General features: G+C 38.0%; 1 protein-coding gene across 1 annotated transcript in view; it reads left to right on the top strand.

The window, feature by feature from the left end:
* LOC127627005 (rho GTPase-activating protein 22-like) overlaps positions 1-19,340 on the top strand; it is a 39,897-nt gene extending 20,557 nt beyond the window's left edge. Inside the window, exons 4-10 of the mRNA XM_052103192.1 lie at positions 5,372-5,494; positions 6,962-7,169; positions 7,256-7,388; positions 8,797-8,870; positions 8,954-9,075; positions 10,402-11,317; positions 16,778-19,340. Coding sequence (XP_051959152.1) covers positions 5,372-5,494; positions 6,962-7,169; positions 7,256-7,388; positions 8,797-8,870; positions 8,954-9,075; positions 10,402-11,317; positions 16,778-17,000 — 1,799 coding nt within the window. The 3' untranslated portion in view covers positions 17,001-19,340. The remainder of the gene's footprint in view (positions 1-5,371; positions 5,495-6,961; positions 7,170-7,255; positions 7,389-8,796; positions 8,871-8,953; positions 9,076-10,401; positions 11,318-16,777) is intronic.
* The last annotated feature ends 130 nt before the right edge of the window (positions 19,341-19,470 follow it).

Genomic DNA, 19,470 nt, shown 5'->3' with positions numbered 1-19,470 from the left:
GGTGAGTAAGTTATGACAGTATTTACATTTTGGAGTCAACTATCTATTTAAGAGTTCAAGTCAATGCTCACTGCTCAGACTAAAGTTGACATAATGCACCAAAAGTACATAGGCCTACTTATATAATTCAATAGGCAGAAAAAAATACCTGTATTGTCAGATGGAGCTCTATAGAGATGGAGATGAGAGATGTAACGTGTTTAAGGGTGAAGTTGTCTGTTTTAAGCATTTCTCTTCACCCAGCAGTAGTCCTTGCTTGTGATATGGTGTGATATGTGCTGTAATATGAGCTGCACGATGTGTTGAGGCAAAATCAGATCACTCTGATGTCACGCGTAGCACTATATTCTGATTCGTTGTTCATAAACTGGAGCAAAAACTTAATTGTTTCACTTATTTATTGGGATCGCTCTTTTTATATAGGTGTAAATACATTTGCATGTTGAATTAACAGGTTGGAGTTCTGAAAAAATGCGACAGCGCGCTGCTCACTGAGCGCTCACTCTAAACTCGACACAAGTGCAATGAGCCGAGAGAAGCAGTAGCACTGATCAGTCATGCTGTTACTGAATACTGAAAGTGAAAGTGGGAAAAATTGTGCGCAATCCCCCGCTGAATTTCGTGCCTAGTATGTAGTGGCACCAGGGGCGTTTCTAGAGACTCTGGGGGCCCCAGGTAGAAAGGATCTGGTGACCCCCCAACAAACAACCACCCCTACTACCCCCCACAAGGCACATTAATCATTAATCCATGCACATAGATTATTATACAAACAAATCTTTTATTTTCCATAAAATGCTTTCTTTTCAATGGAAATAATACTGATTAACAGTCTGGGCAGTGGTGGCTCAGTGGTTGAGGCTCAGGGTTACTGACCAGAAGGTCGGGGGTTCAAGCCCCAGCACCACCAAGATGCCACTGTTGGGCCCTTGAGCAAGGCCCTTAACTCCAGGTTGCTCCGGGGGGATTGTCCCTGTAATAAGTGCACTGTAAGTCGCTTTGGATAAAAGCGTCTGCCAAATGCATAAATGTAAATGTAAATGTCTAAACATTAATAGGGATGCGCACGTGTGAGAATAACAGTCATACTGTGTTTGTAACATTTGTTGGAGTTCGGTGTGTACAATAAGGCTACAATTTGTGTGAAATTAATCGTATAATGTCACACATCTGAATGATCATTCGTGATGTTCATGTCTTGAGCTCAAAACACACTTACAAACACCAACAAGTATTTGAAATAACCTCCAACTTGGATCTGATACGGATTCCGATCACAGAATGAAGCACAATTAGACTCTGAATACTATATATAAATACTAGAGATCGCTTAGACAAATGTCTCATGTGCTGAGAATGTGCTAACATGCTAACCATAAAAATATAAATCATAAGAGTTTAAGAACCACTTCATGGTCAGAATGGAGACCTTTTGAATCCCTCTCGCGCCAGAGAATTATTGCACCTCGACCTGCAATTGGCCAAAAAGACCCTCTTCTCTTCCCTGTGGAACACGGAAGCTTGACCTCTGACCCACTTTCTGTAGATCTAAATTTCTGCTGTTTGAATTTTAGAATATTGAATTTGGTGTTCTGAATTTCTTCTTTATCTTGAAAAAAATGTGCTGTTTGAAAATACATATTTATAAAATTGTGCCATTAAAAAAAACAATTCAATTTGGTTAAATATGAAATGTCCAGGATTGGAGTTTAAAAAATTAGAATTCAAACCTATTTAAAATACAACGTAATATTTCATTTGGCAAAATCACACTTATAATTCAAATTCAAAAGTCTATAATTCAAATTTACACAATTCAAATTCAAATTGTTTTGGCATATTTCTGGCTCCATATGTTGTTAGCTTCCATGGTTCATGCCAAGTACACCAGTACCAAATTTGCCATGGTTGGGCATACATTCTGTCCACCATTTTTTATTTAATATGTAACCTACTTTTTTTTAACTCCTCCTAGAACGTAGGTCAAAAGTTAAGAAAAGCTTTCTGATCCAAACCGTTCTCATTGTACACATCAAATAATTTAATGGCAAGATGCCAATAAGGATCTGAGGCTGTTTCTCTGGAACACTTTGGTGTGTTGACATGAAACGTTTTTGCATGGCATTGTGACCAAGCCCTTACAATACCATATCAATTTGATGACAGCGCCACCTATTAGTCAAAAGTTACAAGCATTTGTACAACACTAAGTAATAAAGCAAATTTCTTTTTTCACCACCCTGCTTAAAATGATCACCAGAATTTTATATTCAATCTAAATATTTGCCGTTTGTGTGCCTGGCCCCGTAATTGCGGCTATATTTTTAATGTTGTGATTGCCTGCTACAGTATGTGAAGTCTGTCAGTTGAGGTTATTTAGGAGCATAATCACTTCTGCTCGTGATATGTCTCCAAAGGTCAACTGAAGATAATCTTTTCCAGTCCTGTACATAATTAGGCTACATGGTGCGTAATCAATACCCAACACAAATTGTGTATACAAGGGTCTGTGTGTTTGTGTATAAAGATACATGCCTTTGCTCAATTGAGCCTGCATTTCATGCTTAAATAAACATGCTATGTTATTTAAAAAGATAAAAATCTCATTATTCATCAGATAGCTTTTTCCTTTCTACAAGGTCAGCAGACACTTAGAGACGTGAATGCTAACAAAATTAGGGCTGTCAAGAGGGCTGAGAAACTAAATTCTAATTTCTACAATCAAGACACCGGTGTTCTGTTTAACTATTTGTTGCGCTGCATCTGGTCTTTTTTAGAGCAAGAATGTGATTGGTTTGATGTCATCGTCAGTGCTTGGTACACATCCAAAATTCGAATGCACAGTTCAAGCATTCAATGTGGTTTTTTCCTTCTTTTCTTAAATTTGACAGCCTTAAACAGAATGCTTTGCCATGGTGTGAAGGGGTGCTCATTTTGTTTTAGACTCAACTTCCACTCTGTGGGAGAGCATTAGCTTTGGATGTCTTACTGTGTCTAATTGACTTATTTATCTTAATTGCATCAGTACTTCATTTTGTCAGTTCAGGAGAGACTGTTGTGAACACTCATCTCATGAGTTATTCCTTTTAGTCATTTCTTTATCATTGTAAGGCTTAGAATTGAATTAATTGTCATTTTTTCATGATAAAAACTGTTTTTGAAAAGGTTGTGCATGATTATTTGAAGATTCTGTATTAATCTGGCTCTTTAACAGCTTTGCTATAAATATTATTTGTGAGGTGTTCAACTGCTCAGACAATGAAGGGCAGAAGGAGGGCAAAAGCAGTGAAATACAGTTTGATGCAAAACACCCTGGAATAAAAAACTGTTCATGTGTGAAAGTGTCCTTACAGCAGCACTATCTAATGGTAATTAATGCACCTCACAGAAATTCACATTCTGCATGTGTACTCCATTGTTCATATACATGTGAAGAATATAGCTGCAGGGAGAGCTCCAAAAAGGGGCGGGAGCACCAAACCGCCAGCAAAGATATTGGGAGCCCCTAACCCTTACTGTAAGTGGAAGTGACAACCCCTTTTGGAGTTAGCGCAATGCCCTTTTGGAATAACTCTTCCCCCTTCTGGAGTAAACCTGCCCTATTTTGGAGATCAGCCTCCATTTGGAGATCTCCAGCATTCAGCTATACCTACTTGAGTAAGGGGGACTTAATTTGATTTATAAACAATGAAGGCTAGTAGCTAGTAAAACAATGAAGGCTAGTAGCACCTACTGTAAATATCATTGTCAGAGGTGCGTGGATACAAAATGGATTGGAGTGACTAAAGGACAACCAAGATGCAGCTTTGAGGGGGGTGGCTAATGGGGCTGGTGGCAAGTGTTAATGTATGTGAAATGTAGGGGTATGTACAATTATTAAATGAAATATGTGAATTGACATATGTACATGAGAATTATATTTACATGATTGCTCTATGGTGGAACCCTGAGGCAGTTTAATTGTTCATGAGGAAAATGGCCTGAGGGTAAAAACTGTTCTTGTGACTGGATGTCCTGGCGCTCAGTGCTCTGTAGCGCCGGCCAGAGGGCAACAGTTCAAAGAGGGAGTAGCTAGGGTGTGTGAGGTCCAGAGTTATTCTACCTGCACTTTTCCTCACTCTGGAGACGTACAGGTCTTGAAGGGTGGGCAGGGATTATTGGTGCCCACCAATAATCCTCTCAGCAGTCCTGATTGTCCGTTGTAGTTTCTTTCTCTCTGATTTGGAGGCTGAACCAAACCAGAAAGTAATAGATGTACACAGGACAGACTTAGTGACGGCCGAGTAGAACTGTGCCAGCAACTCTTGTGGCTGGTTGAACTTCCTCAGCTGGCAAAGGAAGTACAAATTCTGCTGAGCCTTCTTCACAATGGAGTTTATGTGGGTGTCCCACTTCAGGTCCTGAGAGATGATAGAGCCCAGCAACCTGAGTGAGTCCACTGCTGTAACAGTGCTGTTCAGGATGTTGGGGTGGGGGGGCTTTCTGCATGGGCTTTCTATATGACTTGTCACCATCGCAGATGAGGCAGATGACCGTGGTGTTGTCTGCAAACTTCAGGAGCTTGACAGTGGGGTCCTTTGCTGTGCAGTCATTCGTGTACAACAGTGCAGTCATTTGTGTACATTATTGCATCATATATCTATATGATCAATTCATTCAGTCTTTCACATGTTTTTTAGATTTTCCAATAACTTTATTCCATTGATATTTTGAGAGTTTCTCTTCATCTTTCTCTTTCATCAAGCTGGCTTGATGAAGCATAAACATGGTACTGAAAGCTGATTGGTTTGAATGGTTAACTCTGCTAATGATTGGTTATGAATGCAGGAGGTACATTTTCCGCTTGGCATTTTTTGAATGGAAGCATATGACATTGCTCCATTTGAATAGACATTTTGATCAGTATAAAATTAGTGGAGACTTTATGCCATTAGCAACCTCCTCTGGCATTCATACCAATTCATACAGTAATTTAAACTCACCTGTCTACCACGCATGAAAAAATAAATAAATAGAAAACATATCTTTCCAATAAAGGCATCTGAGTTGTGTATGTTAGTAGGTAAACTGATTAAAACAGTGTACATTTTGAATACATTTTTGAGGAGGCTCAGCCACCAATGCCTCCTTTGACCAGCCGCCACTGGTTACCTTATATACTCTAGTTACCTTTCAGCATTTTTTTCCATTTGCTTGATGCACTGAGAAAGCTAATTGTATGAATTATGAATCACTCAATTGAGAGGGATATTGAGAATCTGTGTCAAATAAACAATGTTCTGCCACTCCATATGATGTAGTAAAGAAATGTAGTTTCTTAGCACAAGAAATACCATCACTTGACCGTTCTCTCTTTCCTTTTCTCTTTAAGCTGGAGAGAAAGACAAAGCTGCAATAAGTCATGAGTCGTTTCTGCTCATGGCCAACTCCCAAAGTGACATAGACGACTGGGTGAAGGCCATCAGACGGGTCATATGGGCTCCGTTCGGAGGAGGTAAAAACAGATGGAATCAAGCACTGTTATCACATTAAAACTGCAATAATGTGCCACAGTATGACTGGTTAACTAAACTTGTAAAAAATGTAAATTCCCTATACCAAAGCAAAACTAAAAATACTTATGATTACTTTGGACACTCCATGCCTTTTCCAACATGTTCTTAGCTCACAAAAATATGACTTAGCAGAAAAGGTTTAGGGATGCACACTATGCAGAGATTAAATTGCAAACACTTATTAATTATAGAAAGTTTGTGAAATATAAAGCAAGTCTTGACAAGCATGTCTCATCTTTCAATGAAGGTGGCAATGTGTCTCCATTTGTACTTGTAATAGAAGCAAGACCAGTAACAAGCTGAACAACATCTTAACAAGGACGTATTATATATTTCAAGCGGTGTGAAAGAAATAGGCCTATTTTTCTTACTATGATATCTTTGACCAGACCGACGAAAATGTTTCAGATGCCAAGGAGCTGGATTTTAAATTCGGTTGTCATTATCAACATAAAAACTTATGACAAGTTAGGGACTTTAATGACATGGAAACTTTCATTATGGTCTTTTTTTGCTGTTAGTGAAATGTATAGAGCGCAACAGTTCATGCCACTGTTATCAGAGGTAAACAAGCATTATTACCTGAGAGAGACTGGATACTGAGGATGAGGATGGGATTGATACCTGCACAATGAATCCTTATTGTAAACTCAAATGGACCCGCTTCCATTGATGTTTGGAGTATATTAGCTGCCAGTCAGACACTGGCAATTTAAATAAATTTTGTGTAACATTGTTTTAATTTTAGATTTTGTGAACATTGCAGTTGCTATAATTTTGTAGACTATACATATTGACCATCGGTCACCTCGCTCCTGTGTTAATGCTATATGCAACTGTTAATTTGAAAACTACATATTGGTTGACCACTATATAAAGATCACTCAAAGTTTCTTTTTGGACATGTGACGTGGCACTGCGGTTTGAAATACATTTGCATTCCATGCAAACACTATAAAAGAGGATTTTTGATGCTTGTTTAATTTACTTTTTAGAACTAAAGCAACAGAATTCTAGAATGTTTTTCACAACTTGGTTTCATTGAGTTCTATCCATTTAAATTTGTTAAATTGAAGTTTACTTAATCCATTTGAGTTGTTTGCAGCCAGCATGCATTTAACATGCTAACAATCAATTTCACTATAAAAAAAGAGATTTTAGTTACATTTAGTTACAATTTTTTGTTGGGTTTACCCAGTTCAACTAGGATAATTTTGAGATAAGAAAACTAATTTCGAACAAGTAGAACCACTGTCCATGACTGAATCACTTTCAGCTAAAGAGCTTTTTTTTATTATAATTATATATATTTTTTTAATGAACGAATGAATACCAATGGTACATAATTTTAGTGCTAACTTATGAGAATCTGCAGTTATTACAAATAAATTGCTTCATCTCTACAGGCATATTTGGGCAGCATTTAGACAACACTGTCCAGTTTGAAAGGAAGTTTGGTCCTCGCCTCGCCCCTCTCTTAGTTGAGCAGTGTGTGGATTTCATCAGGGAACAGGGACTTGATGAAGAAGGCCTGTTCCGAATGCCAGGGCAAGCCAACCTCGTGAAGGACCTTCAGGAAGCCTTTGACTGCGGAGATAAGCCTCAGTTTGACAGGTTCAAACTACACAAAACACTGCCATAGAATCAATAAAGTGTCTCTAAAACTGTTCATAGACTAACACTATAATAACCATTTATAGTAACACGGATGTCCACACTGTGGCTTCCCTGCTGAAGCTGTACCTCAGAGAGCTGCCTGAACCTGTCATACCTTACTGCAAGTATGATGACTTCCTCACTTGTGCTCAGCTCCTGGCCAAAGATGAGGAAGAGGTTAGTGACTGAACTCTAGTATTTGTTTTTTTATTAAGAATATAGCTGAACATAAAAGGTAGTGTGGAGAAGAAACATTTTAGAAAAAATATATAAAAAAATATTATGTTATTATATTTGTTTTTAATGTAGTTTTTCTTTAAAATGCAAAAAAAAATAAAAAGGAGCACTTGCTGCTGACACTTTTGGTAACATTTGTAGTTTTGGAAAACCATTTAGTATTATTAAACGTAAACGAAATAATGCAGCTGATATAAATAATTCTATATATCCTTTTCTAGTTACTGATAAAAAAAAAATATTGTTCATTTATTGAATTGTTTGACATTGATATTATGAAATTATGACAAAATATTGTTATATAAAATATATAATATATAAATATAGTTATGTTCTCAAAATATTTGTTTGCTCATAAACATGGTCGGGTCTGGGGGGGGGCAGGGGGGTGCTATGATGTCATGATGCTATAATGTCATCAAAAGTGTCATACTAGTACCAGCCCTGCTTATAAAACTGAATGCTGAATGTGATTATATACAGAATGAGACAATATTTCTGCTACATATTTTACAGCTGCCATTAAAGGGACAGTTCACCCAAAAATTATCTCAGCATTTACTACCAGATGTGTATAACTTTCTTTCTTTTTTTAGAAGCATATTTCAGCTCTTTAGGTGCATACAATGAAAGTTAATGGTGACCAGAATTTTGAAGCTCCAAAAATCACATATAGGTAGCATAAAAGTGATTCATACATGTTCAGTGTTTTAATATGTTTTCTAAAGAGATGCTTCTAAAGTGATGCAGTTTGGGTGAGAAACAGATCAATATTTCAATCCTTTTTTTTACTATAAATCTCCACTTTCACAAAGTATTTAAAAAAAGTTATAATTTATATTTTAAAAGGACTTGAATATTGATCCGTTTCTCTCCCACATCTTTTCCTATCACTTCTGAACACATAGATTTAACCACTGAAAAGTTATGGATTACTTTTATGCTGCCTGTATGTGCTTTTTTGAGCTTGAAGGGTCTGGTCACATTCGCTTGCATTGTATGGACCTACAGAGCTGAAATATTCTTCTAAAAATATTCATTTTTGTTCGAAGATCTGGCATGGCATGAGGGTGAGTTAATGATGAATTTGTATTTTTTGGTGAACTATCCCTTTAAGACATGCTAAATGCAGAGTATGTGTGAAGCTGAAGCCTAAAAGGAGAAATATTCAGTCCCATGGTCTTACAGATTACATTACACACATAGTAAGTCGTTTCAAGTTCTGAAAGGCTGACACTTTGAGTCACTCTCATTCTGAAATATAAAAAATGAAAGCCATCAATATTTTCACTTCATTTTTAACTTGGAGACTCTGTGGTTGCTTGAGTGATTTCATATGTTTACTCAGGGAATACAAGAATTAGGCAAGCTAGTGAAGACCCTTCCAGCTGCTAATTTCAACCTTCTGAAATATATATGCAAGTAAGTCCAACATAATCATTTTGGACAATTTTTTGTCAGTTGTTTTCATGGTTAAGTGCTCAAAATGAACTCCATCTTTGTAGATTTCTGGATGAGGTGCAGTCTCACTCAAATGAGAACAAAATGGGCGTGCAGAACTTGGCCACCGTGTTTGGACCAAATATCCTTCGTCCTAAAATGGAGGACCCAGTTGCTATTATGGAAGGTAAGCACTTATAAACCCATTGCTTTGTAAAACAAGTAGGGCTATCAATCTATTTTGTTTAAATCAAATGAATAACATTATGTGAATATTAATAAATTAATTTAATTGCATTTATCAATATTTGTAAAGAAAGGCCTCCACATGTACAGCAGATGAATGTGATTATATACAGAATGAGCCAATATTTCTCCTACATATTTTACATATTTTATAATCATCAAAAAGGGCTCAATTTTAAAGGGTTTAAAATAAGTGACCATATTTTTTCAATACTAGCTTCAGTGGCATGTTCTATCAGGCCTGTTTGAGCAGGACTCTCTTGGCCTGGTTTTAATGGATGACAGGACTGCTTTAGAACCAGCTGAAGGCTCTATTGTTGCAGCGGACAAGTAAAGCATTTAGACACTACAAAAAGTGGCTTTAAAATCTAAATATTGTTTCTTTTATTTACATATCTTTGTTGGTCACTGTAACGGGTCCAATGCAATGAGGAAAGCGGGAGACGGCGATTCCAGCTCAGGAATGTCACTTTTTACTGAAACACAAAATAAAACACGTTTGCCTCAAGCGTAACGATGAAGCTTCAATTTAACTCAGCCAAACAGCGGCAAACACACAAGCAGCTCTGGGTGTCTGGCTCTCTCTCTGTCTCTCTCTCTCTCTCTCTCTCTCTGAGGTCTGGCCCCTTTTATTTCCCTCGTCTCTTACTACAAACACAGAAACAATTCATCTCTGGAGAGAACCCTTACCACTTACTCTCTTTCCAGACAAACGCTCGACCATGCCCTTGTGTCCAGGGTCACATGTACTCATGAGTCAGATGGACGCTTTTGGAGTATCACTTTGGTTGCGCCATGTCTCACTAGTTTTCAGCAAACTTTTTTAGGACGCTGTTTTAAGTTAAACGTCATTTAAAAACGTTTAAAAACCTGTCTTTGAGCACAACAGCATGTTCTCTGAAGGCTTTGCTGCCTGCTCTCATTGGTTTGACAAGGCACGTTGACTGTATAGCTGGAGTCGTGCTGACTGCCCCATACTGCCACAGATTGGCAAAAAACATCAAGGTGATAAATCAAGCTTGAATTGTTTCGATGGAAGGACCATTTCTTGTTAGGAATTGTATGTAGGGGTCAGGGGCATGATTAATTACATTAATTATATAAAAAATGCATTAAACCAATTAACGTAATTAATCATGCTCCTGACCCCTACATACAAGTTAATGTTGTAAATCGACATTAACTTGTAATGGAAGTTAATGTATTAAATCGACAGCAATAAGATGAGCCAGATGAGCCTAATGGAACATTTGTATGTATTTTACAGGGACTTCCCTTGTTCAGCATCTCATGACGTTGCTTATAAGCAAGCACGAATGCCTGTATATTGAAACAGACTCAGAAACATCTCAGACTGAGATGGAGGTAAGGATCCAAGGCCAACAACATCAGCAGTCCAACCTGGTTGACTGGATCTCTGAGGAGGACCTCCATACTTGCTCACCCACAGGGAAGAATGCTTGTCCTAATGACAACCCTACCATTAGTACTGCCTCATCTCTGGATGCCTCCCAGGTACCTAACACCTCTAAGTCAGTGCCTCAGGGAAAGGGAGAGACTGTCAGCCCTAGTAAGCAGGCCAAGACGCTGCCTGGGTGGAAGTACTCATTCAAAGGCTCCTCTCCTCGCCCACAGTCTGCCAAAGTCAGTGGCCCCACAGCAGATATATCCACTGCCTCCAGTGGGAATTGGCTTATGAATGGGTTGTCCTCACTGCGGGGACACCGACGCACCTCCTCTGGAGAACGCTCTAGGGAATCGGGGTCATCTCAGAGACTGTCTACATATGACAATGTCACATCTTCGTCAAGTCTGGGCAGTGTGCTGAGTGTAGACAGCACACCATGGTCCACCTCATCTTGTGATATCTCTGTCCCAGACTCAGGAAGTGACCCATTAGGGACAGACTCCAGGACTGAGGACAGGTCACAGCCAGAGGCAAATACTCAGGAAACAGCACTGACTGAGGGGGAAGTGAAGCCCAATGAACAAGAGGACAGTAGCATTACTGTGGAGAACTGTGCTAGCAATCTGCTCTGCAGTGACTATGGGAACGTGACACCAGTCATTACAGTTGTGGATGAAGACAATGATGAAAATCCCACGTCCCTGGCCAGTGAAGTGGTGGAGCTGAAAGAAGAACTGAGGAACCAGAAACAAACATATGAATCTAGAATTATGAAGTAAGGCTACTGTTTCTCAAATTACAAGAACAGTTTAAATCTTTAAAGGAATAGTTTACTCATAAATGACAGTTTTGTCAAATACTCATCCTAATGTCATTCTAACCCTGTATTACTTTCTTTCTTCAGTGTAACACAAAAGGTTAATTTTTAAGAAGTCGTCACAGGGTTTATTTGCAATATAATGAAAGTGAATAGTTACTCTGGTCGGTCATGGAAATGAAAATGGACCAAAAAAAACCATAAAACCACAGTAAAAGTAATCGAGACTCATGCAAGTTAAGTTGAACGTGATGGCTACATTGACAAGTCAAGCTTAAAAGGTTAACATCTCGTCTCATGACCAAACATCATGACGTCATGTTGCATAAACCAGTGAGGTTTGATGTTATCGAAATAGCATCAAACTTCATATTGAATTCATGAAGTTTATTGATGATTTGATTTGAGAGTGAAGAATCATGACTTTAGTGATGTTATGGCTTCAGAAGACTTGGAATATAGTGCATGAGTCATATCAATTATATTTACGGTTGTTTTATGTTTTTTTTTGTCTTCTTTTTTGTTTGCTTGACAGATCGGAGTCACAATTTACTTTCATTATAAGACAAATAAACCCTTTTAAGACCTTTTTTTCTTCACTTTTTGTGTTCTACTGAAGAAAGTCATACACGTTTGGAGCGACATTTGTTAAATAATGACAGAAATTACATTTTTGGGTGAATTTATCCTTAAAACTAAATAACAAAACCATATTCTTACCTAAATTCTTACCATTATTATAACTTGAAATTTTAAGGTGAAATATGTCATTTCTTCACCACCAGCGGCATCACAAAGAGTTTCAAACACTCCTTCCATTCGCCATTGTTGAGACAAACATTGAGCCCCACCCCAAACTCATGGCATTTTTTCAGCAAATGTTTTTATGTGACGCTCAGTTACTATTGTAATTGTGTTTGGTGCAGCTTGTGCCACAGAAATCACAATCAAGTTATTTTTGTTTAAAAACAAATAGCAATATTCAATCACTATTCAGCTAGTTATGTAAAGACCAGTTCACACTGCCAACAAACACCAACATCCCACAGTTGTTGGGTTTTGTCAGATCAGTGGAGAAGGATATACAGTAGCTGTTGGCAGAGCTTCAAAAAAGGGTGGGAGCGTCAAACCGCCAGCAAAGATATTCACCTTATTTTGCTATTCGGAAGTAAGCAGCGGTTGTATTTCTGGCGAATGTGTAAAAGTTCCCCTGTTATTTAAATAAACAGAAGGATAATATTACCAGAATTTAGTCATGTAAGTTTATAAACTATCACAAAACCACAGGATGTAAAGCAGAATAATGGCCTAATGTCGGATACACATGTTCACATACACAAGTTGCTGTGTGTTGTATTGAAGAGATGGTAAAAAATCTGCTTCTTACTTTACAGAGATCGTGACGATGAAGTGTTTTTTGTCTCCATGTAAACCTCCAAATTTATATGTACCTGCATAACCTCCAATGATGCCTTTTATTTGCTGTTTACCAAAGGCGATGCTGAATGCGAGATCTGCATGTCAGTTTACTATACACCGCTAAGAAATAGAGAATGCTCTCTGACAAGAACGGAGAGAAAAATGCATTTATTCATTTTCTAAGATGAAACAAGATGCAGTTTTCATGCAAAGAAAGTTAAAAAAGCATTTGCCCAGGGGTTTTCTGCTCTTTGCATGTTGTGTTACGCCGGGTTAACACATCCTCCGTGAGCATGGCATGAGCGGTGCGTGGGCGGGGTTGTCGCGTTGGACGTTCACATCTTCCGCGAGAAACAGCAGTGCCTCTGTGCAGGAAAAGTTATTTATGGGATCCTATGCCAATTTTTTCTTTAATAAGGTCATAATAAGCTGAGTTTATTGCTGCTTGAAGGACAACAGCGGTCAGTCACAACTGGTTGACCATAGAGTTTAGACATGTTGTGTCTAAACTGTACACTTATATACACAGAATGGCAGAATGTCTGGCAGTTTATTAATCCTTTATTTATTTTATTGAGTTTCTTTGCATGCAGACATTGTAGTGTTTTATAGGTTCGGTTTGAATAATTTTGATTTGCTTTTGTGTCTTTTCTGTAACCTCCTAATTATTTTAGTGTTGTACTGAACCAGAGCCACTGAGTCACATCGAAACTCTCCTTTCAATGCCGCATCTGGGACGCTTCACCTCACGACTCACACTTGCAGTGTAAACGGTGTCATCTGTTAATATGGGTGCTGAAACGATAACGAGCTGCTCACGCCGCACTCACAGAGGATGAGTGAACCTGGTGTATAGTTTGTGGAGGCATGTCAGACAACGCTGAGGACTGTCTTGTCAGCACCTGATCTCTCATTCATTCTGCCTGTGCAACAGTGATGAAGCGATGGCACAATGCAGTATACTGTAAAACTATATGTGTTCAAAACCAATGAGTCTATGTAAGGAATAATTGATGATGGACCTGATTTATTGAAAATTATACCACAGGGCTGTTGAATGCTTGATTCTGATTGGTTGCTGGATATTCTAAGGCGTGCAATTATTTTTCAAGTAAACGCACAGCTATGAAGTAGTTCCAGTTCTTGACCGCATAACGGTTCCATATCACTTAGCCAAATTATTTCAGTTATTTCATAGAGACCTACAGGCTACCACAACAAAATAACCAATTAAAACAAAGACATTGGCTATACAAACTATGTCTATAATATCCTAAATTTATTTTGATTGAAAAGCGTCCTTGGGCTATCTCTTTCTCTCTCTTTCACTCACGTCTCACCTACACACACACCGTGTATGCTACCACAGCAAAATAACCATAAACAAAGACATTGGTTGAAGTAAATCGGTTAAGAACGTCAAAGAATGTCTATAATATCCTATAATTATTTCAATTTCGGTTGAAAAGCTCCCTCGTCTCTCCGCACTCACACACACACACACACACACACACACTGAGACTCGTTTCGCGACCAGTAAACAGAGCCTTACCCCCCGCGATTTGATCAATACAACAGCTTATATTATCCAAAATAACTTTTAATATGTGAAACGTTTTGTTTCAATGTATTTTGCCTAATCAGCCTCACATAGCTATAATGGAAAGCAGGGCGCTACCCCTCCCCCTCTTTCGCTTGCACACATGCGCACACACACACTACCTTGTTACTCCAATGCCGAAAAAACAGTGCATACTCCGTTGCTAGTTCTAATGTGACGTTTTCGAACTAGCAACGAAGGCATGAGCTGCATTTAGCAAGACGCTGAATCCATGGCAGATGAAAGTATCTCCACTCACTAGTATTTTAGGGATGAAAACCAAAAAATGTCTTGAGATAAAACACTGAACGATGTCTTAAGGTGTGGTAACCGTGGTATAAGCGGAATAATTGACTCCAGCACGTTGAGTATGCATTATTTTTCAATAATTCAATGGTCAATTATTCCTTACATAATGTAGTATTTTTGTATCGCAAAAATAGCTGGAAGTGGTCCACATTCAAGGTTGATAATGACGGCACCCTAGTTTCGCTGAAAAATAAGATGGATAGGGAGAACTAACCTAACCCTAACCGTATGCGGAAGTGACGCCTCTTGGAGTTGGCGCAACCCTCTTTTGAAGTAACCCTGCCCCCTTCTGGAATAACCCCACCCTCTTTTGGAGATTCCGCCCCATTTGGAGATCTCCGGCCTGCAGCTATACCTATTTGGATCAGTGTGCTTACCTTGTTGCCATTCCTTGGTGTCTGTTTCACAGATTAAACTTGTTTAATTGGCCTTTGTCTGGTTTTGGAATGTTTGAGCAGTCTGGTATGATTTTCCAACAAACTAACTTCATCGTGAAACCGTCACTCTGACAATGAGGTACTGTTAAGTCATAGAAAATTAATGTGCACAGGTGCAACTGCATTGGTATAGCAGGAGAAACCAAAGTCTTTCTAGCAAGTCAGTCCACTGGCAACTATCTTTGGAATGCTCCCAGGAAGCTATGCGTTTTTTCAGTCATGAAAGTGCAGCTACCTACTTGAATAGGGAAAGATCGAAATCTCCAAAACAGTTGGTCAAGATTACAATCAAAGGACATTTTCAAATCAGCAGTAAAATCCGACAACACTGGTACGTAAATTGTGCTTTACCTCAGATAAATTTTTTTTTTACCAGCTTGTATATCTAATGCACATGCACAATCTTGCGTTGATTGACAGATGATGTATGTATCTAAAAAGTGATTGGCTCTTTAATTTGTCAGGCGGGACTTCCTTTCCACATCCATTGACCATTCCCATTTCACTAATTCATTTTAATAGAAGTGGCCTGTCTCTGCTAAGTAGTCTCTGGAGAAATGTGGTCAATCCGATTAATCACATTTGTTGTAGCGAACCTGTTAAAGCATTCTGTTACTTTCTAAATAAAAACAAAATGATATATTAGTGTTGGTTAGCTTGTTTCAGCAGTTTGTGTTGATGACACCCTTTAGAGAATATACATACAAATAGGCTTTATCAAGACACGGACGGAGGTAGATTTGTGCTGAAGTGCAGATTCTTTATCTCTCAAATGACGTCAAATTACACAGAAAATGCGAACACTTAATGCAGATCTGCATTGATTAAAAATATCAACTTTTCACACATTTTATGGACATTCTCATGTTTCAAATATTTTTGCCGCTGGATTGTTGTTCACCGACGGAAATCTCTGAATCAATTTATGTCACACTGAATGCATGCTAAACATATTCATTCAATTGAGCATCTATATTAATACATACTAAATCATGCATATTTGGCTTCATCCACAACCTCTTCCTTGTCAGCCATCCTCTTCAAAGGCGAACAACAACATTGCAACAGACACAAGTTTGTTGGTGTTTGTTAGATCAGTGTGAACACGACAGATATTTTTCTCAACATTACATATACAAGAGCCACCTTTAGAAAGTTTGAAGTGTTTTCATCTGTTGACGTTTGTTGGAGCAGTGTGAACTGGCCTTAGAGCTGAAGTATGTAACTTTTCTACATTAAAATACTTTCTCATATCCCAGCTTAATATGCAGAGACAACTATAAGTAAGTCATTCATTGGTAGATTTTCTCAAAAACTGCAAGCACTGTGTTTCTGTGGTGCTATGAAAATTGCTCGGTTTGTTTTGAGCGACCGCTTGGACCCACCCTAACAACGCTACTCAACCAATGGCATGATTTGGGGTTGGGACTATCACTTTGTTGTCCCAGTGGAAAATTGGGGGCTTATTCAGGAAGCTGTTTAAAAAAAATAAAAGTGTATTTTTGTAATTCCTTTTGGTGATGCTAGTGGCACAGAAATGACATACTTGAGCTTTAAGTAACTGTGCTGTGTAACATGTTAATTGTGCTGCTCTTCTGAAGAGAATTTTTATTTTCAAGGTATTTGTAATCTTAATTTTTCTGCCCTTTGCAGGTTGGAAGAGTCAAGTGCAGCCCTTTGTGCACAGATGGAGAGACTCGAGCAAGAGATGGAACAGGAGAGAAAAAGAAAACGAATGCTTGAGATCAAGCTTAGGAACTCTGAACGGGCTCGTGAGGATGCAGAAAATCGCAATCGCCTCCTTGAGAAAGAAATGGAAGATTTCTTCTCCACACTTGGGGACCTGGCTCTTGGAAGCCGTACCAGTGACATTTAACTAAAAAAATAAACACACCCAAAACGAGTCATAAGGACATGGTGGTGCATTGCCATGCAAGCTGTTAATTATAATGGAGGTCTCAGTGGCCATCAGACATCTCTATAAATTTAATGGAAAAGGTCTACACTTGGCTGTTATTCCACATGCCTAGCAACCCGGACATAACATACAAAAAAGGTTAAAGAAACAGTTCTCCAAAAATAACAATTCTGTCATAATTTGTTCCAAACTAGTATGACTTTCCTTCTTAGATTGGACACAAAAGTAGAAGTTATGGAGAATATTAGGAACTGAGAGTCACGTTTCACTGGCATTGTATTGAAAAACTTAAATGAAAGTGAATGATTACAGAGGCTAACATTCTGCCTGACATCTACTGTTGTGTGCAATGGAAGAAAGAAAGTCATACAGGTTTGGAACATGAAGGTGAGCAAATGATGACAACATTTTCATTTTTTTTAGTGAACCCTACCTTTAAGGCCTGCCACTTTCAACTACCTATTTATTTCTTGAGGATATTAAGCAAAGCTATCCCCACCATCCCAGCAATGTAGCATTTCTTATAAACCTTGTCCATCTGTTGTTTTAAAGTATATTCTGGATTCAGTATGATTTCAGAAAATGCATTTGTTCCAAGTTAAAATATGTACTATTTACATGATCAAGGCCTATTTACAACCACAGCCTGGCTCCTTGAAGAACAAATAGAGCCAATCTGTTGGCTTTGGAGCTTTAAAGGGATAGGTCACCCAAAAATGAAAATTCTCTCATCATTTACTCACTCGTGCCTTCCCAGTATATGACTTTCTTTCTTCATTAGAAGACAAACAAATATTGAAGAATATCTCAGTTCTGTAGGTCCATACAATGCAAGTGAATGGTGGCCAGAACTTTGAACATTCAAAAATCACATAAAGGCAGCATAAATGAATCCACAAGATTCCAGTGGTTAAATCAATGTCTTCTGAAGCAATATGATAGATGTGGGTGAGACAGATCAATATTCAAGTTCTTTTTTTATACAAATCTCCTCCTTTGACCAGCCCGACCAGTAGGTGGCGATATGCACAAAGAATGCAAATTGCCAAAAAATAACAAAAGGATTTATGGATATAAAGGACTAAAATATTGATCTATTTCTCACCCACACCTATTATATCGCTTCTGAAGAAATGGTTTTATCCACTGGAGTCTAATGGATTACTTTTATGCTGATTTATGTAATATTTTAAAATTTTGAAAAGTTTTGGCCACCATTCACTTGTATTGTATGGACCTGCAGATCTGAGATATTCTTCTAAAAATCTTTGTTTGTGTTCTGAAGAAGAAAGTAAGTCACACATCTGGGATGGCATGATGGTGAGTAAATGATGAGAGGATTAACATTTTTGATTGAACTATCCCTTTAAGCAGACCACTGCATCAGAAAAAACATGTGAAATAAAACAGGGATGCAAACTCATTAAGGGTGAAAAAGGTGAGAAAGTCATAGCAGGTGTTCCAAATGTATATTTTCAGGTGATTCGTTTGTTGTATTTAAAACTTATTTTATGCCTATCTGTCGCTAGTTTTAAGTGTTTAAACTTCAAGTGATTGTAATAAGGACAATTTTAACAAACAATTTGGTCAAATTAGCTTCAGAAAATGTGACTAGCTGAAAGGGGAGTAGTTTGCATCCCTGAAAAAGGACAGTGGGGCTGTGCTTTTGTTGAGATCTCATTTTGGAAAATGTAATGTTGCTTAAGCCACTAAAATAGCTCCAAATCTTGCCATTGAATACATTTCCTTGCATCTTGTGTGCTATTCTGAGATTGTCAGAGTGACAGTGCCACTTTGATATATATATATATGAAAAGTGACTTTTGTCAGTTGGTCTAATGTTATTTATTTGACACTATTCAAGTGTATAGAAAGTCTAGAAATACTCTTGTGGATGTTTTTTCAAGCAATTGCTCAAATACTGTTGTAGATTTTGTAGGCTCAGCTCATTCTCTGAACAAGTATTTTCTGAATGCATACTACTCATTTATATTATGTAATAGCATGATGGTGTTAGCCAAACGGTTAACTTTCCAGGCTGCAAATACAAAGGTTTCAGGTTCATTCTTAAAAGGAAGAGACCCAGAAACTGGAAATCACCATTGTGCCCTCTTTTTCGCTGCTCAACATGTTTCAATTATCAGTCCATTTGGATATTAGGTTTATTTCTAGAACTTCTTTAATAAAGAATTTACTGCCTATTTAGAATGAGTGAAGTTGTTATACACCATCTTCATGATTACACTATTATACTGCGGCCATACATGATAACTAGTCTTATGTGCTGTGCTGAAATGTTACCAAGTGTCACTGTGGTGCTATGTAATTATTCACAAAAATCGAAATTAAATGCAAAACTTAAAGTACCCTTTGTTAAGCTGATTTGATTCTATGGCACTTTAATGTTTTGTTACATCTTACCTAACAA

This window comes from Xyrauchen texanus, chromosome 33, assembly GCF_025860055.1.
Source record: "Xyrauchen texanus isolate HMW12.3.18 chromosome 33, RBS_HiC_50CHRs, whole genome shotgun sequence".
Lineage (NCBI taxonomy): Eukaryota > Metazoa > Chordata > Actinopteri > Cypriniformes > Catostomidae > Xyrauchen > Xyrauchen texanus.
The sequence above is the reverse complement of the archived record's forward strand: the minus strand, read 5'-3'. Positions and strand labels throughout refer to the sequence as shown.